General features: G+C 45.6%; 1 protein-coding gene across 1 annotated transcript in view; it reads right to left on the bottom strand.

Annotated features, from left to right (window-relative positions):
• Positions 1–2,284: 2,284 nt before the first annotated feature.
• Positions 2,285–22,532, bottom strand: part of LOC142259154 (uncharacterized) — a 174,070-nt gene continuing 153,822 nt past the window's right edge. Inside the window, 1 exon segment of the mRNA XM_075331659.1 lies at positions 2,285–5,020. Within this exon segment, the coding sequence (XP_075187774.1) occupies positions 4,116–5,020 (905 nt within the window). The 3' untranslated portion in view covers positions 2,285–4,115.

Genomic DNA, 22,532 nt, shown 5'->3' with positions numbered 1-22,532 from the left:
AACTCTTGACCTCCTGATAAAGATTAGGGGGAATATGGCGATATCTCTCTCGGATTGGAGCCACGTCCCCTGTGGCTATCTTGTGTTCTACCACCTTTGTGCAGCCAAAGTCTTCATCACTCCTTGAAAAGGCAGACTGGTAATTCCATAGGGTAGTCTGTAGCTGTTACACCTGTTCCGGTGTTAGCTGGGTTATATCCATCCCCCATCAGCTCTATGCTCTTCTTACCATTCCTCATGGGCGTGGGTGACTATTTTTCTGCTGCCCGCATCGACAGAGTCCAAGCAGTCTGGCAGTTTCCTTTCAACGTAAACTGATTCTTGTGGAGAACTTCTTCACCGCACACATACACATCAGCCAGTTTTGAGCCCGCCACCAAAGTCGCCTCATGGCTCTGTAAGTTCAGGCACCTCCCCGGCACCCTCCCATTTTGTACAGTGGCCAGCGTCCTGGTGATCATGAAGCCTCCCATGCTTTCAGACTGTCTCACTGGCTCCAGAATTACTTCCAAACCATTCAGCTTTCTATGGGTCCCCACCGGCATCAACACCAGCTTCTCTTGATCCGGAGAGATATTGACAGCGGGGCCACGTGAGATGTACACCGCTCCCACTGCTCTTCCTCCCACTGAACTCTGCTGTATGCCACACAAACGGACCATCTGCTGTAGGGCCCTCTGCGTGACCTTATGAGTTATTGCTCTTTTCCTGTATCCCGGGCCATCACGCTCGAACAGAAGAGAATCCAGTTTCCTCAGGATGTTCATCCCTAGGACCACCGGGAGATTTGGCCTTGCCTGCGTTTTCACTAGTATCACTCCCTTGGTTTCCAGCTTCTGTCCGCACAGCTGCACCTTCATCTATGCGATGCCCGCTACTGGAATCTCTTAATTGTTATCCGCTTTCAGTCTTAATAAATGCCTTGATTCTGGTTTAGCAGCTTCCTTGAAGTACATCTGGAAATATTCCACCAGCATAGTCGTCACCTCTGATCCAGTGTCTACCAGACACGCAAACGTCTTCCAAGCAAACTATACTCTCCACAATCAGATCTTCTGAGCAGAGTTCGGGCATTGATTCTCAGTTCTGCCTCACCGTATGCCTAGCTACAAAGAGGGCTTCCCTTTTACTGCTGTCCCAGTTTCTTCTGTTCTGCCCCTCCGGCAATCTCGTTGCAGATGTCCAATCCCTCCTCATCTCCAACACTGGATAGGCCCTCTCATCCCGCTTCTTGCTACCTCTGTTCTGGGGCCGGCCGCTGTTCCTCATGGTGTATAATGCAGTGACTGCATTTCCACCATAGGAGGCGGCATTTGTCCAGGCATGGGAGTATAGGGGCATATCGGTGCTGGGTATGTTGGTGGCGTCCCCTGAGCCTGCATTTGTTGCATCTGTTCCGCCATACCCTCCACAGTCTTCTGCAAGACTGCTAGCTTTACTTAGAGTCTTGACTCAATTCCCTTGTGTCAACTGTTTGCATGTGACTCCATTTCGGAGCAGACTTCACCTCCAGGGTCCACGCCACTGCCTCTTGCTGTATTTCAGCGTAGGTAACACCAGGGGTACTCCTTGTGTTCAACAGTAGTTCGCTCCTTAACATTTCATTTTAGATCCCCTCAATGAACTGATCATGTCAAATGCGATCAACCTAGGCCTCAGCGCCCACCGTTACATTCGACTTCTTCTTAATCTCCTGATGTAATTCTTCCAATGCAATGCCATACTGAATCAGACTCTCTCTGCTCCTCTGGATCTGAGCGAAAAACTGTACTCGCAGTTGTTCGGCCGCTGCCACATGGTCAAAAGCTTTTTCCAAGATCTGAATTATTTCATCTACTGTCTTCCCCTGGCTTTCTGGTTTCAGCAGAACAACCTTGCAGGCATCTCACTCCAGAGCATTCAGTACGATCTCGGGCTGCAGTTTGGGGTGTACCGTGTGCAAGGCAATGGCGTTCTTCAGCTGGCCCACCCAATCACTGAACAGTAAGTTATACCCTTTGAACTTAGCCAGGTCATTTAGCAGTGAGCCCGTTCCAAAGCATCCTATTAGCCGCTCACTGCTGGTCACCAAGGGGAAGGGGGTGAAGTACAACAGGGGTGTTGCTGCGTCTCCCACTTCCTCAGGGTTAATCATAGCAAGCACTGTATCCTGCCGACTACGCCAAATACGCCGGATGCCGGTCGCTATGACTATTAAGGTACGATGGCACTATAGAAAACCCAGGGACACAAAGATGGTGAATAACAGTTTTCTTTATAAGTCTAAAAAATATTTACAAAACCAGTTCTCTTACAACTTATGGGCCACAATAGCCCAGAATAAACAATAACAATTTATGCAACTTGGTGGACTTCAAGTGTTGGTCTGTAGAGATGAACTAGACTATATTTTTTTTCCCCCTGCTATACCGCACCCTCCCCTATCTATTAATGGGGCTTACCCGAGTGCACTACTACAGATAACAGCATGTGATCCCTCCAAGGATATAATCTTACAACTACCTCCCCTTATGTTTACAATTCAATCAGGGTACCCGGTCAACTTCCCATATACAGTAACAAACAAGTGAATTTATGTACATGTACCTTTATGCAATACTCTGTACCTCACTGCCCCCAGACAGTGTGATGAAGCAAAGTCAGAATAGTCTGTTATTATCAGCACAACACAGCTTAACTTCTGATAAATTTCGGGTCAGAGCAAATGCCTCCGGATAAGCAAGCAAGCAAAGATCCTTGTCAGCGAACAGTCTTTCAAAGAATAGTCTTCCTTCAATGCGTCCTCTTCCTATCTTTCTGTCCCTAACTGACTATTAGTACCCCGATTGGTCTCAGGTCAGTTGCTACTCACAAAAGTCTTCCACCCAAGATGGTGTCAGTCTCCCTCAAACTGCTTCTTATTCACTGTTAGATGACCTTATCCAAGCACTTTCTGGAGAAAGGTTTGCTCAGATGAATTCCCCTCGTCAGGGGCAGTAGGAGTCCAGTGAAAAAAAACAGGCAATCCTATTTGTCCAGAACACAGGAGTTCAACAACCTTCTCCCTCTCTCGCAGCCTTCTTCCTGTCACGCTCTTCTTGCTTGTGCAGTCTCCAGATCTAAACTGAAATTTTAACTGTCTCTGTTTACATTACCAGGGAAACCTAATGTAACCCCTTACTGTCTAGCAGTGTGCCTGCCCTCTAGTGACAACTAGTGGCCGTTTAAGTTATAACATAAATATACAATACTTCATTATCAAACATACAAGTTTATCTTATGTACATTTTCACCCTGTTACAGGGACATTTATACTAAGACAAGATCCATATATACCAGGATGGGGATCATATATACCAGGATGGGATAAAGATGGGCAACATATATACCAGGATGAAAGACCTATATACAAGTATGGGAGACACATATACCTGGAAGGGGCCCAGTATGGAGGACATTAGTACAGAATTGGGGGATTTTATCCCCGTAACAGTGTTAGCAGCAGATTCTACCCATAACAGTGCTTCATGACCCCATAATTTGTGTTAATTTTTTCCCTATATTCCTCCTTCAAAACCTATGTGTATCTTATGGCTCAAAAAATACAATAATTTTTATAAAAAAAAAAGAAGAAAATGGTTCTTTTCCTCACAAATTCTTACTTAAGGAACTATAGCCAATTTTAGGATAAAACCCTTTGAATTATGGTACATCATGATGGCTTCTCCCGTGTTACTCATCTGACAACAGAACCTGATTAATGATAAAAAACATTTGGCAAATTCTTAAAAGCAAAAATGGCTGCTCTGCTCTGTTGGTTTTGTGATGTGGGCAAGACTTGATTTACCAGTTAAACATTTCAGTTATTCACAACATGAAAAAGGTTCCTTACCTGTGCGGCTGCTTCACATGTTTAACAAGATGTGATTTCTGAGAATTACATTTGCCACATTCAGAACATAAAAATGGTTTATTTTGTGTGATTTTTTTTGATGGTAAACAAGACCTGATTTCCTAGTAAAACATTTACCACATTCTGGGCATGAAAACAGCTTCTCCCCTGTATGAGATCTTTGATGCACAAGTTCTGATTTCCGCATAAAACATTTCCTACACTCTGAACATGAAAATAGCTTCTACCCTGTGTGACATCTTTGATGCCTAACAAGTTGTGATTTCTGAATAAAACATTTCCCACATTCTGAACATGAAAATGGCTTCTCCCCTGTGTGAGATCTTTGATGCTGAACAAGAATTGAATTCCGAACAAAACATTTCCCACAGTCTGAACATGAAAATGGCTTCTCCCCTGTGTGACATCTTTGATGCTGAACAAGAATTGAATTCCGAACAAAACATTTCCCACAATCTGAACATAAAAATGGCTTCTCCCCTGTGTGACATCTTTGATGCACAACAAGTTCACATTTCCAATTAAAACATTTCCCACATTCTGAACATGAAAATGGCTTCTCCCCTGTATGAGATCTTTGATGCCTAACAAGGTGTGATTTCTGAATAAAACATTTCCTACATTCTGAACATGAAAATGGCTTCTCCCCGGTGTGAGATCTTTGATGCTGAACAAGAATTGAATTCAGAATAAAACATTTCCCACATTCTGAACATGAAAATGGCTTCTCCCCTGTGTGAGATCTTTGATGCTGAACAAGAAGTGATTTCCGAATAAAACATTTCCCACATTCTGAACATGAAAATGGCTTCTCCCCGGTGTGAGATCTTTGATGCTGAACAAGATGTGATTTCCGAAAAAAACATTTCCCACATTCTGAACATGAAAATGGCTTCTCCCCTGTGTGACGTTTTCCATGGTCAATAAGACTTGATTTCGTAGTAAAATATTTACCACATTGCAAGCATAAAAATGGCTTTGCCCCAGTGTGATTTTTCTTATGCATAACAAGGTGTGATTTCTGAATAAAACATTTCCCACATTCTGAACATGAAAATGGCTTCTCCCCTGTGTGATATTTTTGATGGTTAGCAAGGGTTATTTTCTGAGTAAAACATTTTCCACATTCTGGGCATGAAAATGGCTTCTTCCCTGTGTGAGTTTTTTGATGGATATTAAGATGTGATCTTCTGGTAAAACATTTCTCACATATTGAACATGAAAATGTTTTCACCCTTATAGGAGCCGTTTCATGTTCCACGTCCCTTCTGTAACTATTGTTTTGCTTACAATTCTGTGATAAATCGGAATTTTGGACTTGTTTGAAAAGATCTGATGATGAAGCTTTCTGAGGAAGGACTGGAGGTATATTTGGGACAACAGCATGCTCTTCATATGTATCATGTGTGATACTTTGATCATCTGTTTTAAACTCTGAAGATAATAGATTTCCATCTGAACTCTCAATACAGTCATCTGCTAAAAATAAACACAATGTTATTATTTTTTAATGATATCTTTAAAGTACATTTTTTTGAACCATAACATCAGAAATTAAATTAGAAAAAAAATGTATTCTGAATCTGTTGTCCAATTTCGACATCTAAAGGCTGCTTTACACGCAGCGACATCGCTAGCGATCGCACCCGCCCCCGTCGTGCGTGTGTCACGGGCAAATCACTACCCAAGGCGGACAATATCGGTAGTGCCCATCACACGCACATAGCGTACTAAGGACGTCACTGTGGCCGGCGAACAACCTCTTTTCTAAGGGGGAGGTTCATGTGGCGTCACAGCGATGTCACACAGCAGGCCATCAATAGAAGCGGAGGGGCAGAGAGCAGCCGTATAAACGTCACTCCCACCTCGTTGCCGGAGGATGCAGGAACGCTGATGTTCGTCGTTCCCGGGGTGTCACATGTAGAGATGTGTGCTGCCTCAGAAATGACAAACAACCTGCATCCCAAAATTGCAACAATATTGAGGAAAGAAACGACGTGTCAAAAATCAACGATATTTGCGGAACCTGGGATCGTTAGCGGTCGCTCGTTTCACACGCAACGACGGCGCTAATGATGCTGGATGTGCGTCACGAATTCCGTGACCCCAGCGATATCTCATTAGCGATGTCGTTGCGTGTAACGGGGCCTTAAGAATAGTGATGGGCGATCCCCCCGATGGTCGGGATCGGGGAGACTCGTCGGATCATTTTGTAGATTTTGATCGAGATAACACGATCTTGCGTCCAATCACCAATCTTGGACTTTACAGTTATGGGATGGGGCGGGGGGCTTTAAAATAAAGAATACAGTTAATAATAAACATTATTTACAGGTCCCGCACGCGGCCTGCACTCTGTCTCCCGCTTCTTCTGCTTCTGAGTATGATCATCGTGGTGTTCTCCCGGTAACCAAAGGACCTTTCGTGACATCAAAGCCATGTGATCAGTCACGTGGGAATGTTGTATTATCTCATTGGCTACAGACTGGGTCACATGATTATGACATCGTGCAAAGGTCCTGTAGTGTCAGCATGCTCGCCGGTACACGGTGCTTGCCCGAGCATCTCAGTACTCTGTAAACTTGGCGACTGCTGTGTACCGACGAGATGCTCGAGTACATGCTCAGCTCCCCCTCTTTGCATCTTGGTGCTCTTTACACAGTCAGCCCACATGCAGGGATTGGCTGCCACAGCCGGTGATGAATAACGGCACTGGGAATAATATGATCAGAGATTACCGTTACTATAGTATAGTAACCCGTTCGTTAGGTTACTATGGCAATGGTGGCAGCGGTGCCATCACCGCTTACCAACCCGCAGCCTCTAATCACTCATTGAGTGATTAGACAGTGCGAGAGCAGCAGCAGCGTTCTTCCTCCCCCCCGTGCATTCTGATATAGCAGAGCAAGATCAGTGACAGAAGACGAGGATCGTGGAGGGGTGAGAGGGAGTAATAAAGTTGGAGTCCCTAAGTGTGTCTGTGTATTTATTTCTAATAAAATAATTTTTTCTCTGTGTGGTGTCTTTTTTTTAACCCTTTATTAGAGATTCTTAATGGCCGGGTTAAACTTGCCTGACATTAAGAAACTTGGGCTTAACACCAGCTGGTAAAACAAAGCCGGTATTAACCCCTTATTACCCAGCCTGTAACCTGCCATCAGGGCCACTAGAAGAGTTCATACAGCGCCATCTTGCGCCTCTATGAAAGCACTATTTTCTGGGGTGGCTGCGGACTGCAATTTGCAGCAGGGGGGGGGCGAAAGCTTGGGCCACCCTGCGCTGCAGATTCCAATCCCCAGCTGCCTAGTTGTGCCCGGCTAGACACAAAAATTGGGAGAAGCACAACATCAATTGTTTTTTATTATTTCATGAAATTCATGAAATAATTAAAAAAATGACTTTCCTATATTTTTGGTTCCCAGCCAGGTACAAATAGGCAGCTAAAGGTTGGGGGCAGACCGTACCTGTCTGCTGTACCTGAGTAGCATACAAACATATGGCGAAACCCACGTAATTTTTTTCTGGCAAAAAAAGTTGTTTTTTTTAAAAAAAGGGCTTCCCTGTATTTTGATTGCCAGCCAAGGTAAAGCCAGGCAGACGGGGGTGGCAGCCCGTAGCCATCTGCTTTATGTACGTCATTTTTTTCAATTACTTATTTTTACACAACTATATATTGTGTGTAATATTTATTTTATATATATATATATATATATATATATACACACATACATATACACACACACACACATACACATATATATATATATATATATAAAAAAACGTATGTGTGTATATATATATATATATATATATATATATATACCGTATTTTTCGGACCATAAGATGCACTTTTTCCCCCCAAATGTTGGGGGAAAGTTGGGGGTGCGTCTTATGGTCTGACTGTGGCTGCGGGGAATGTGGGTGCTGCGGTGGAGCGGATCATCGGGGGCACGAGCATGCTGTAGCAGCCTGCCGTGACCACGTGGGCCCGCTCATTTAATATGCGCGCCCATCCTCCCACCCATCTCTCAGCGATGAAGTCGGCGCTGACAGGTGGGCGGGGTGATAGGCGGGGATAAACAGCCGGCCTGCATGATCACCCCTGGCAACTGCAGCCTGGAGTGATCATGTGCGGCTGTATTCACTGCCCCCCGAACATCATCATCAGTGCGGGAAGCAGTGTATCAGTACACATTACTCACCGTTCCCCTGCAGCACCGCGGTCTCCTGTCTGTGCCGGGCAGCTGACTTGTGACTAGCGGCGTGCACAACGATGACGTCATCGCTGTGCGCACGTGTCCACACACAGACCACCGGAGGACATCGCGATGCCGCAGGGGGACGGCTGCATTCAGCGTCGCTGCCGCTGACATAGACGGTAAGAGGAGCGGTGCTGCAGGGAGTGAGGTGAGGTGAGTATGAACGTTTTTTTTTTTATGTGCCACAGGATGCGGCCATACACCAGGATGAGAGCATATAGCAGGCTAGGGGTTTATTATGAGTAGAATGGGGAGTATATGAGCAGGATGAGGGTATATAGCAGGCTGGGGAGTATATGAGCAGGATGAGGGTATATAGCAGGCTGGGGAGTATATGAGCAGGATGAGGGTATATAGCAGGCTGGGGACTATATGAGCAGGATGAGGGTATATAGCAGGCTGGGGAGTATATGAGCAGGATGAGGGTATATAGCAGGCTGGGGAGTATATGAGCAGCATGGGGAGGATATGAGCAGGATGGGGAGGATATGAGCAGGATGGGGAGGATATGAGCAGGATAGGGGTATATTATGGGCAGCATGGGGAGTATATAGCAGGCGGGGGAGTATATAAGGAGGATGAGGGTATATAGCAGGCTGGGGAGAATATGAGCAGGCTGGGTAGTATATGAGCAGGACATTACCCCCATAATAGTGTCAGCAGCAGATCCTCGCCCCATAAGTGTGTCATGACCACATTTTCTGCTTAAAATTTTATTTTCCTATTTTCCTCCTCTAAAACCAGGGTGTGTCTTATGGTCAGGTGCGTCTTATAGTCCGAAAAATACGGTATATATATATATATATATATATATATATATATATATATATATATATATTACAGCTCTGGCAAAAATTAAAAGACCACTGAAAAATTTTCATTTTTTCTTATTTTTTTCTTTATATTTTTAAGTAAAATGTAGATTGTTCTTTTATTCTATGAACGACTGACAACGTCTCCGAATTTCCAACCAAAAAATGTTGTATTTATTTTACAACAATTTACATTTTACTCAAAAATATACCGTATTTTTCGGATTATAAGGCTATGTGCTCACGCTGCGGAAAATTTGCGGAATTTGCCGCGAATTTTTCGCGGAAATTCCGCAGATTTTTCAAACATCCGCAGTACAGCGAGTCCCCAGCCATTTCTATGGCATTTGGGGACTGCTATGCCCATGCTCCATTTTTTTCCGCATGCGGAAAAATCTGCAGCATATCAATTATTCCTGCGGATTTCTCCGCAGGGTACCATACTTACCTGCCTTGATAGAAGACAAGGAGTCACTTTCTCCGTCCAGTGCAAAGGAGCGCGGTGGAGCCAGGTACAGGAAGTAAGAGGTGGGCGGGGCCTGCACAAGCTCCGGTCATGTGATAGCCGGAGCTAGTTCAGGCCCGCCCACCTTCTCCTGCACAGTGCAGACACGGCCCGAGAGAAGTGCTGCGTGATGGAGGTAAGTATGAACTCCCGATCACTGCAGCACTTGTTCTGCATTGAGGATGTAGTGCCGAAGCCATGGTACTGTATCCTCAATGCAGAATGCCCGCAACATATCCGCAGGACATTCCGCTGTGCATCCGCAGCATGTAAACAGACAAAGTTGTGCTGCGGATTTCTGGGAGCTCCTGCGGAATGTCCTGTGGATATAACCACAGGACACTGTCCCCGTGGGCACATAGCCTTAGACGCACTTTTCCTCCCAAAAATTTGTGAAAAAAAATGAGGGTTGCGTCTTAAAATCCGAATATAACTACCCCGGAGGCCTGTCTGTGCGGTCGATCAGGTGCGTTCAGGCGGCCGGGTGCCTGTGTGCAGGCAGCAGCCGGGTGCCTGTGTGCGGGCGGGCGGCCGTCAGGTGCCTGTGTGCAGGTGGCAGCTGGGTGCCTGTCGGTGCCGACTGCTTCTCTGTGTGGGTGGCCTGCTGGCTGCCACTCTGTGCGGGCGGCTATGCGGCAGGTTTCCCAGTGTGTTCGAGGTCCCAGTTTCAAATGATGGCGGCAGGAGTCAGCGTGTGCGTAGATGGAGGTCTTAAATGGAGATTCCATCTGCGCACGCGCCGCTCCTGGAGTTGGCACGTGCGCAGATTAAGCCCTTGGATGAGAGCTCCATCCATCTGTGCATGCGCTGCTCCAGGCACCATCATTTGAACTGGGACTGCGGATACACTGGGACACTCTACGCACCGGCCTACTGCACCACTCACCCGCCGCGTCTGCTGCCGCCACTGACCCGCCGCACCTGCTGCCACCGCGCCTGCTACCACTGACCCGCCGCGTCTGCCACCACTGACCCGCCACGCCTGCCAGCACAACCTCTGCCTCCTGTGAGCCCACTCCACCATTGCTGCTGCCCCTCTCCTGTAAGACAACAACGGAGTATAAGACGCACCCCATTTTTATTTTTTTTTTACCTTTTTTATCTCTAAATTTGGAGTGCGTCTTATAAAGTGAAAAATACGGTACCTATAAAAGAGAAAAATCAGAAAAACTAAAAATTTTGCAGTTGACTCTTAACTTTTGCCAGAGCTGTGTGTATATATATTTTTATTTTTATTTTTTTTATAAATAAAATGTACACAATATATAGTTGTATAAAAATAAATTATTTTAAAAAATGCAGTAGCGCTCTGCGGTATTTTTGATTTTTGATATTACGCACAGACGAAGCGGGCGGCTACGGGCTGCCACCTCCACCCCATCTGCCTGGCTTTACCTGACTGGCAATCAAAATATAGGGAAGCCCATTATTTTTTCTTTTTTTTAATTATTTAAAAAAAAAAAAATGCATGGGCTCCCGCTATATTTTGATTGCCAGTCAATGACAGCCAATCAGCTGGGGGCTGGGATTCTCGGCCGCCCGCAGCCGCCCCTGGAAATGGCGCATTGTTCCTTAGCGCCTTTTCCAGGCGCTTTACCCGGCTCATCCAGTGGCCCTAGTGGTGGTGGCACGCTGGGTAATAAAGGGATTAATACCAACTTTGTATTCTCAGATGGCACTAAGCCCGAAATTCATGGTGTCACGCCAAATTAGACATGGCCACCATGAATTTCTAGTAAACAGTAAAAAAAAAAAAGAGAAAAAAGTTTATTAGAAATATAACAAAAAAACAAAACATTTAGAGAATCCATCTTTATAATAAAAAAATCCTTAATCCTACGTAATCCACAGATAGAGCATTGTGAGCTTCATCACTCTGTACAGACACAGTCTATACACAGTGAGAAGCAGAGAGCATTGTCAGCTCTGCTACATCGTTCTGTACAGAGCAAGAAGCAGTGTGACAGTGAGGGGATGATTGCACTTGCATCTTGCATGGGCATCACCCCGCATGGACTGATCTCAGGACAGGAGCGCTTCAGCTGCATGGCAACACAAGGAGCCGACCCGCTGCTGTCTGGAGATTGATGCGATGCGACACTCGCACAGTGACAAAGTTCAATCGAGTCTATGAGCCATTAATGAAATAGTCCAGCCAGCATATACAGAAGGGGAGCGATAGCTACTTTCTCCTCTACAGCATGTGATCACAGACATAACAAGCAGCCCAGCAGAGAATAACTCTTGTTAGCCTGCCCAAGCCTGGGGTTCGAAGCCTTCGTCTCCCTGCGCTGCTCACAGGCATCAGAGAGGTGAACATGCAGAGTACCAAAATCTATAATTTCCAGAGATCCTGACGCCGCCATGACAGTTGGCAAAACCTGCAAAAATCTCCTTGTAACATTGATCCACAACATAGACAATTTCAAATACATTTTTTTTCAAGACGAACATAAAATAGTTACAGACAGATGCCGGATATTTAACGGGATTGTCCGGGACTATAACGTTGATGGCCTATCCTTAGGCTTTGTATCCAAAGCAAGTTGCAGGGTCTTGCGGTCTGTGCAGATAAACATTAGGGCTCCAGTTCATCAAGACCGGCAATGGACACTGACAAATAACATCAGGGCCTGGAGTGAGATTTCTGGCATAGGGAACGCCGCAGTTTGTTATGAATTAGAGAAGTGGTGGCATCACACCCTTCTTCTGCCAAGCTCTGCCCATTTTGGCAAAGCTGGTTAAAATTGGCGTGAACACACACACACACACACACACACCAGCCTTTGGCCACATGACGTGATGTCAAAAAGGTCCTTAAGCAGTCCTATAATTGGCATATAAACACCTTGCCCCTATGAGAATGGGGGCCCTGTGAAATTGTCCAGTTTGCTCTCCCTTTCCCCTAATACCAGTCCTGCATGCCAGCCCGTGTCCTGTTCAGTTTAGACTCCTGCAATTAAAAGACCTTTGGTTACATCATGTCACATGACTTTGAAGTCATCAAAGGTCCTTAAACAATCAACCTTAGAATACAACTGATGGGCTCCATAAGAGAGTGGGGTTCCTGAGAAATTGCACAGTTTGACTCCTCCCTACTTCTGACTGTAACTACTGCTTATTTTTGGAGTAGTGCTTATCAGGGCTGTGGAGCCGGAGTTGGAGTCGTGGTCGGAGCTCATTTTGGTGGAGTCGGAGTCGGTATAAAATGCACCGACTCCGACTCCTAAAATATATAATAAATTGGGGACAGTCGTGCAATGCAGAATGTGCTGAATATTTTACTAAATAATAACATTTAGTATAATGCTTATATTTAAGTGAAAAATGTATTGTAGTACAATGTGTACATCAGACATTTAATTATTTTTATGATACAATAATCAATATGTTTGGATAGAACATAAAATACACTTATTAGAATACAACTCTAGAACACAAAAAACTAATAAATTGTAAATATGTAATATAATATAATATATATATATTGTATTATATATATATATATATATATATGTATATATATACACACACACACACACACATATACACACACAAGATAAATACACACACAAGATATATGTAATCTACTGTATATTACATAGTGTATTACATATTTACAATTTATTACAGTTTTTTGTGTTCTAAAGCTGTATCCAATAAATATATTGTATGTTCTATCCAAATATATTAATTATTGTATCATAAAAATTATTAAAATGTCTGATGTTCACATACACATGTTCATGTACTACAATAAATTTTTCACCTAACTATAAGCAATATATGTATGAGTCGGAGTCGGAGTCGGTGCAAGAGAAATTGTGGAGTCGGAGTCGAAGGTTTGGCTTACCGACTCCACAGCCCTGGTGCTTATGTACCACCCCGCTCTCAGCAGCCGACGCTGCTCGGGTCCGGACCTTCTGTGGGTGGCTCGAGGGTCTACGGACCCGGAGGTCTCATGGTCACTTCAATTGAAAAGGGGGTTATGGTGTATGGGATTTTGGAAAGTTTGTACGTGACGCCACCCACGGCATATGGTAAATGGGGTACCACCGCTGCCGTTGAGGGGACTCCCGGGGGCGTTGTGCTGGCAGCTGGATGTTGTTAACCCTCCGTGGGTAGGGATGGATGCCCCGGGGCCCAGTGGGAGTTGTGGTGGTGGCAGAGATTGCAAGGAACAGGAAACTCACAGTTCAGTTGTCCTGGTGTTGGATGAGGCTGCTTTCATGTGTAGGGTCAGGAAGCACAGAAATTGCCGGTATCCGTAGGCCTTTGGTACGGGGGTGTTCGGATCCCACACCCGGTACAAGAAGCAGGGCCCTCTCTCTCTCCTGCACTCCAGCTATGAGTCACCTTCTCTGTTTTGGATGGGGGAAGTCCTCTCTTTGCACAAGTCCAGGGTCCTGGGCACACTACCGGCGGGCCACTACCCTGCCCCGTTCCACTACGGGAGCCCCTGAGCCTACTCTTCACTTCATCTCCAAGACTCTGCTTTTTCTTTGCTCCACTTCCCCAGCAGCACAAGAGCTGCAGACCCTGTCTGCTCTCCTTCCACCGACTGACTCAACTCCTCCCTTCCTGCTCCTTTTGTTACACTGGGGGAGGTGCGGCTGCTTCACTGTACCAGTGTGGGATCAGGTGGTACCAAGGAGGTTTAACTCTTTCTGTGACTACCTGGTTTTGTTAGGACGTCACACTTATATTTCAAGCATTCTCCAAAAATCCCATAAAATTATGTTAGGGCTTTTTTTCGGTGTAGGTCGTATTTTCAGGGAAACAGGGTATTCATGAACCCTCTGCAGGTATTTAACCCCTTCACGACCCATGACAGATATATCCGTCATGGATCGTGTGAGGTTAATCCCCGCCCCCTGCCGTGGGCAGGTCGCGGCGATCCCCACACATATCAGCTGTTTTCAACAGCTGACATGTGTGCCTGCATGTTACGAGTGGAATTGCAGTCCACCCGCGACATTTAACCCCTTACATCTCGCTGTCAAAGTCTGGCAGCGAGATGTCTATGCGTGCAACCATTACTTTCACTTACCACCCCCCCCACCGGAAGTCACGTGCGTGATCACGTGACTTTCGGTGGTTGCCATGGTAGCACAGGGTTATGTGATGACGCCTGTAGCTAACATGAGTCACTTCCTCTCAGTGCCAGCATAGTGCCAGCACGGAGAGTAAATCAGCATATCTGCAGTTCTCAGCTCTGTAGCTGAGATCTACAGATAGGGCAGAGCGATCGCATTGTTGATCCATATAGCCCCCTAGGACGAGTAAAATAAAAAAGTAAAAAAAAAAAAGTTTAAAAAAACCTAAAAGTTCAAATCACCCCCCCTTTCACCCCATTGAAAATTAAAGGGTTAAAAAAATAAAAAATATACTCATATTTGGTATCGCCGTGTTCAGAAATGCCCGATCTATCAAAATATAAAATCAATTAATCTGATTGGTAAATGGTGTAGCAGCAAATAAATTCCAAATGCCAAAATTACGTTATTTGTCGCCGCAAGTTTTGCGCAAAATGCAATATCAGGCGATCAAAACGTAGCATCTGCGCAAAAATGGTACAGTTAAAAACGTCAGCTTGGGAAAACAAAAAAAGGCCGTCACTGAGCCATAGGTCCCGAAAAATGAGAACACTACGGGTTTCGGAAAACGGCGCAAAACGTACGCCACTTTTATTGGACAAACTTGTGAATTTTTTTTAACCCCTCATTAGATACAAGTAAACCTATACATGTTTGGTGTCTACAAACTCGCACCGACCTCAGGCATCACAACAACACATCAGTTTTACCATATAGTGAATATAGTGAATAAAATATCCCAAAAACTATTGGGCGATCACAATTTTGTTTGCAGTTTTCCAGTATACTATATGGTAAACCTTATGGTTTCATTTAAAAGTACAACTCATCCCGCAAAAAACAAGCCCTCATATGGCAAGATTGACGGAAAAAAAAAAAAGTTACGGCTCTCCGAAGAAAGGAGTACAAAAAAAAACAACGGAAAAACGGAAAGAGTCCCGGGGGCTGAAGGGGTTAAGTTGCCATCATAACAATATAGTGAAGACACTAGAAACAAACAGCAGAAGAAGCAGAAGCAAAGAAAATACAGCTGAAATAAACCAGAACAGAAAGCCTAAAAATGTAAACATAAAATTAGTACAGAAAGTACATGAGTAGATATCTCTTACTGGATAGAGCTGGAGGAAACACATCCTGAGGAACATCGGGAGCTTCTTGTTTACAGTCCTGTGGGAGAAGAGGACGGGGACATCTCTCTGGTGTTGTCCTCTTACTGGATAGACCTGGAGGAGACACATACAGGGACTGAATTCATTCCTTACATACAGATAATTATAGGCCATGTGTATTTAGTCCTGTCTATTACCTGGTGATGTGAGGGGCTGGGGAACCTCCATCATGACGTCCGTGTACAGATCTTTGTGTCCTACTAAATACTCCCACTCCTCCATGGAGAAATAGACGGTGACGTCCTGACACCTTATAGGAACCTGACACATACAATGATACCGTCACCCCCGATCCCTTCATAGCGTTACTGTATAATGTCCCAGCATTCCCAGCAGTGTCACCTCTCCAGTCAGCAGCTCAATCATCTTGTAGGTGAGTTCTAGGATCTTCTGGTCATTGATGTCCTCATGTATCGGGGGGTGAGGTGGAGGCCCCGTGATTGGGCTCAGGGGTCTTCCCCATCCCTCAGACACAGGGGCCTGACAGCGCTCACCAGAGGTCTTCTTCACTACTGTGTAATCCTGCTTATGGAAAGACACAGTAATAAATCTCACTACAGACATTTCCAGAGTCCTCACCTCTCCAGTTCTGTCCATCTGTTATTCCCATAGATAAGAATGATGTAATGTGACATCATCAGAATCTCTCACCTCTCCAGTAAGCCGGAAGAGGATCTCTAGGGTGAGGTGTAATATCCTCTCCGCCATCTTGTCCCTGTCCATATCCATCCTTGATGGGTCAATCAGGAGAATTCTCTTATATAGAAGATCTCCACTGAGAGGATCTGATATTATAAGGACCTGAATGGGGAGAAGATGACGATGTAACATCATAAAGAATTCGTTGTAATAATACAATTACTGGAGATAACCGGTCACTAGATAGGGATGATTGCTGCGCTGCCATGAGGAGTCCAGACTAACTCTGCAGCCTTATTACAGTGAATGGATCTTTTGGGGGTTTCATCTGAATCATGTCATTTGAAGAATTACATGTAAACCTGTCATGCTAATAGGTTTAGGAGAAGGGTGTAGCCTCACTGCGCCCTGAACCAGGCTTATCCGGAGGGGCATGATTAAGTGCCTACCCAGTCATCACCAGAGCCTCTGAGGTTGGACTTTGCTGACAGTAGGCATCAGTTACCAATACAGGGCAGTTCCTGGTTGTTGTGTTTCACCAAGAGGCTGAGAGGTGTATCATGAGAAAGATGGGGTGGGAATCACTGCCTCTAGGGAAGAACAGGAAGGATAAACCCTGTCACTTACTCTGAGCAACCCTGAGATCCCCGATGTCCCAAGACAGGTTCTTTCACCTCGTGCGGCAATCACGTGTCTATCCTTGTCTTACCCTAATCACAACCATGTCTAGTGAGCAGGGCAGGAGGAACACTAGTCCTGCTTTATGATAATGACACAAAAGGAAAACGACAGACAACAGAAAAAGAAACTGCATTCCCAAACAACAAGTGGTAAAAAAGGGGGATGGAAAGAAATGAATAAAAAGGGAGAAGATCAATAGGAAGACACAAAAAACATTCCAAGCAGCAATCTCCAGGATCAAATTCAAAGCAATTTCTCTTTCCATGGCTCTCACCTCCATGCCAGCCCATGGAAAAGCAAGTTATCACTGGCAACTACTGAGGTAAAGTGGTGAGTACTTATACCCATAACGCTACTCCCATTCGCCTCAAAACTCCTGGAACAGCACGTCCATGCTGAACTCTCCTCCCACCTCTCATCTAACTCTCACTTTGACAACCTACAGTCCGGCTTCCGTCCACATCATTCCACTGAAACTGCCCTGACAAAAATCACAAATGACTTACTTACTGCCAAAGCTAACAACCACTTCTCTATACTCCTACTTCTACACCTATCCTCAGCTTTTGACACTGTTGACCACTCCCTCCTACTACAGACCCTCTCTTCCCTTGGCGTCAGAGACCTCGCCCTCTCTTGGATCTCTTCATACCTCTCCAACCGCACTTTTAGTGTCTCCCACTCCCACACAACCTCTTCATCCCGTCCTCTCTCTGTTGGTGTCCCTCAAGGCTCTGTCCTGGGACCATTACTTTTTTCTATCTATACATTTGGCCTGGGACAACTCATAAAGTCCCATGGCTTCCAGTACCACTTATATGCCGATGACACTCAGATCTACCTCTCTGGTCCAGATGTCATATCTCTGCTGTCCAGAATCCCAGAGTGCCTATCTGCTATATCTTCCTTCTTCTCCTCTCGCTTCCTAAAGCTCAATGTGGCCAAAACTGAGCTGATCATCTTTCCTCCATCTCACCTACACTCTCTACCTGATCTATCTATTACAATAAATAACATCACGCTCTCCCCAGCACCCAAAGTTCGGTGCCTCGGAGTGACCTTTGACTCTGCCTTGTCCTTCATACCTTACATCCAATCCCTCACCACCTCCTGTCGTCTTCAACTCAAAAATATTTCCAGAATCCGTCCCTTCATCAATTCTCAATCTACAAAAATGCTAGTGCATGCTCTCATAATCTCCCGCCTCGACTACTGCAACATCCTCCTATGTTGTCTCCCTGCTAACACGCTCACCCCTCTCCAGTCCATCCTTAATGCTGCTGCCCGACTGATCCACCTCTCGCCTCACTACCACCCCGCTTCTCCTCTCTGCATGTCCCTTCACTGGCTCCCAATCTTCCATCGTATCCAATTCAAACTACTAATACTGACCTACAAAGCCATCCACAAACTGTCTCCTCCATATATCTCTGAACTAATATCTCGCTACACTCCAAAACGTAATCTCCGGTCCTCCCAAGATCTCCTCTCCTCCTCTCTCATTCGCTCCTCATGCAACCGCCTCCAAGACTTCTCCCGAACATCCCCAGTCTTCTGGAACTCACTGTCTCAACACGTCAGACTATCTACTACACTTACAAACTTCAAACGGAACCTAAAGACTCATCTGTTCAGAAATGCCTATAACCTTCAATGACCTCACTGCTTCACCACCGTGCGGAGCTGCCGCCCCACCACCGTGCGGAGCTGCCGCCCCACCACCGTGCGGAGCTGCCGCCCCACCACTGTGCGAGGCTGCTGCCCCATCTACACCCCACCTACTGTCTCCTCCCCATAATCCTATAGAATGTAAGCCCGCAAGGGCAGGGCCCTCTTCCCTCTGTACTAGTCTGTCTACTGTAACTTGTATATGTATTTTGTATGTAACCCCCTTCTCATGTACAGCACCATGGAACTAATGGTGCTAAATAAATAATAATAATAATAATAATACCAGGGGGAGAGCAGAAATCAGAACAGCTGAGACAACACAGGATGGTAAGCCAAGAAAGACAAGGGTCTGCTTAACCCTAGCAGCGCCACCACAAGGATCGTCTGCACAGCTAAGTGTAAAGCAAAGCAGATCCAACTAGTGCTGGCTTGCGTGGTGACTTTGTGACCCATGAGATAGGGGCGACCTCTCTCTGTCTGATAACCTAGTGTCGAAACCCTGATGTAAATTCAGTGTGTTCAGTGTTCAGAACAGGATAAATGTGATCCAAAAGTCACAGATAGATGGAGAAGTCACATCTATGATCAGCTCTAATCCTGCTGTGGAGCCCCTGAGGCATAAGGCGCCACAGGGTACTGCACCCCAATTAGGGGACCATGCCAGGGTCAAGTCAAAGTAGGGGAACACTACAGCGGTTGGATTTACAGGACGCCACCGCACTAGGGGCTCCCCGATCCACAGGAGCTGGGACCCAGGGTCAGGGAGAAGCAACCACCAGGGGGAGTCAGGAGCACAAAGTGGGAAGAGCAGGTTGACCTGGTGAGAGTAGTGAACCAGCCGGTGGCAGCGGCTTGGGGAAACAGCTTGGAACACACAATACAACTACAAAGGAGGGAACAGATCTAGACATGGAGCAGAGCGGATGTACCGCGAGGCAGCTCTGTGGGCCAAGGCGTTTGAACACGGTCGCTGGGGAGAAGCAGGCGGTTGCTTCCACAGGATCGGCGCTGTCGGGGTACAGAACCCTAGGGTAGATATACTTCACGTTGTCTACCAACTGTGCAAGGGTCGCAAGAAAGGCTAGAAGAGCCACCGGACCTGTCTCACCGAGTCTGCAGCCAACTAGCATATAGGATCCGGGGCTGAGGTCTTGGATCAGTCCCACATCGGAACCGCGCTATCAGCATACAGAATGGGACACTTTACTGACACCGGAATTCCCAAGTGATTCACGCCACGGGGATCCGATACTTAGCGCAACAAAGGAGGAAGGGCTCATAGACTGACATACACCAGATCTGACCTTCCATGGAATAGGTATTGGCTGGAGTCAATCGTGGTGGTGAACGGTACTCTGGGGCACCGCCTGAACTACCCTTGAGTAAAAGACCTGGAACCGCAGCCCCTGTCTCTGCCTCTCCTTTTCCGGCTCTGGCGCACAGCGCTGTGGCGCCAACGGGGACCATCACCACCCCCGTCCGTCCTCAGTCATTCTCCCCGGGGTAACCCCGCTCCGCCTGTGATGAGCGACACCATCCCAGCGGCGACCTTCACCACCAGCCCCGGAGAGGATAAAACAAGACTGAGCACAAGACCTTCACAGCAGTCTACACATCATAGGGAGATTTCATGGCACCTTCTCTCCATCTACCTGATGATCCTGAGGAACATCGGGATCTTCTTGTTTACAGTCCTGTGGGAGAAGAGGACGGGGACATCTCTCTGGTGTTGTCCTCTTACTGGATAGAACTGGAGGAGAAACATACAGGGACTGAATTCATTCCTTACATACAGATAATTATAGGCCGTGTGTATTTAGTTCTTTCTATTACCTGGTGATGTGGGGGGCTGGGGAACCTCCATCATGACGTCCTTGTACAGATCTTTGTGTCCTTCTAAATACTCCCACTCCTCCATGGAGAAATAGACGGTGACGTCCTGACACCTTATAGGAACCTGACACATACAATGATACCGTCACCCCCGATCCCTTCATAGCGTTACTGTATAATGTCCCAGCATTCCCAGCAGTGTCACCTCTCCAGTCAGCAGCTCAATCATCTTGTAGGTGAGTTCTAGGATCTTCTCCTCATGTATTGGGGGGTGAGGTGGAGGCCCCGTGATTGGGCTCAGGGGTCTTCCCCATCCCTCAGACACAGGGGCCTGACAGCGCTCACTAGAGGTCTTCTTCACTACTGTGTAATCCTGGTTATGGAGAGACACAGTAAGAAATCTCACTCTAGACATTTCCAGAGTCCTCACCTCTCCAGTTCTGTCCATCTGTTATTCCCATAGATAAGAATGATGTAATGTGACGTCATCAGAATCTCTCACCTCTCCAGTAAGCCGGAAGAGGATCTCTAGGGTGAGGTGTAATATCTTCTCCGCCATCTTGTCCCTGTCCATATCCATCCTTCACGGGGCAATCAGGAGAATTCTCTTCTATAGAAGATCTCCACTGAGAGGATCCGATATTGTAAGGACCTGAATGGGAAGGAGAGGAGCCGATATGTAACATTAATCGAGATAATAATGAAGGGACGATATCATTTGGGCAGTAAAAAAAAATTTCAACATGAAATGAAGTTGCACCTAAAATGGTATAAATGAAAATGTCAGTTCATCAAGCAAAAAACAAGTCGTCACTCAACTCCGATGTCGGAAAATGGAGACACAAAACGATTCTTTTATGGTTTTTTTTTTTTTTTTTTACAAAAGTCTGATTTTTATTTACTACTAGAGATGAGTGAACCTGGAGTTCGGTTTTCGATACAAACTCAGACTTTTGCAAGATAACAAAGTTCAGTTTAGGGTTCGGGGGCTTTACGTATGGAAACCGCTGTCATGTAATCAGATGTATTGTGCACCAAGAAATAAAACTGAAAAGACCCGCCCTCCCCTGGAAGTGATCTGTTTATGGCTGCATGTGGGCGGAGACCCGAACTGCCAATCAGTGACTTCAAATAAAGTCCAGGTCAAGTCAAAGTCCAGAACCGATCTTTACAAATGTTCAGCTGGACCAGCAGAAGACGAACGTCCACGGGTCCGCTCATCTCTAGTCACCACTGAGATAAGAAATGTCTGATATTGCCGTAATCACACTGACCTGGAGAATCACGCTGACCACTCACTTCCAGCACATCGTAAACGGAGTAAAAACAATGATGGAATTATATCTTTTCACCATTTCACCGCACTTGGAATTTTTACTTAATTTCAAGTAGATTTTATGGTAAAATTAAAACCTATGAGTCATTTAAAAAAAAAACCAAAAAAACCAAAAACAACTATCCTTTATACGGCAATATGGGTGGAAAAATAAAAGAGCCGCACAGCTACACACAATCATGTATCAACGCAGAGGAAATCCATCCATCTCTAGATTAGCCACAGACGGTTTATTACTGCCTCTGCCTTCTCTGTCACTGTATACACAGCTCTGCGGTGCAATGCAGCGGGAATGTGAGGGACCTGACAGTGACACAGATCTCTGTGTGAGAGGCTATGCATCAACGGTAGTTGTGAATTGTAATTGTTTGGGGTCTGGTGAGTGCAATTATTTTTTTGGGGGGGATATTTGCTTTCTTTTGGGGTGTCTGTTTTCTTTGATAAATGTCCTGCTGTATTCTTTAACTTTTTTAGATGTTTGGACAATTCATTATGGAACAATAACCAAGGTGTATTTTTGGAATACGGCTTATATTTTAACGCTCAGAGAGGAGGTTTCCACTGCACTGCTCCTTTCAACCCTAGTATGGACTTTTTTAACATTTATTTAAAATAAAGAATTATTATTTTTAAGTAAAA

Source organism: Anomaloglossus baeobatrachus (assembly GCF_048569485.1).
Source record: "Anomaloglossus baeobatrachus isolate aAnoBae1 chromosome 5 unlocalized genomic scaffold, aAnoBae1.hap1 SUPER_5_unloc_3, whole genome shotgun sequence".
Lineage (NCBI taxonomy): Eukaryota > Metazoa > Chordata > Amphibia > Anura > Aromobatidae > Anomaloglossus > Anomaloglossus baeobatrachus.
Note: the sequence above shows the minus strand (reverse complement) of the source record. Positions and strands in the feature narration are given on the sequence as shown.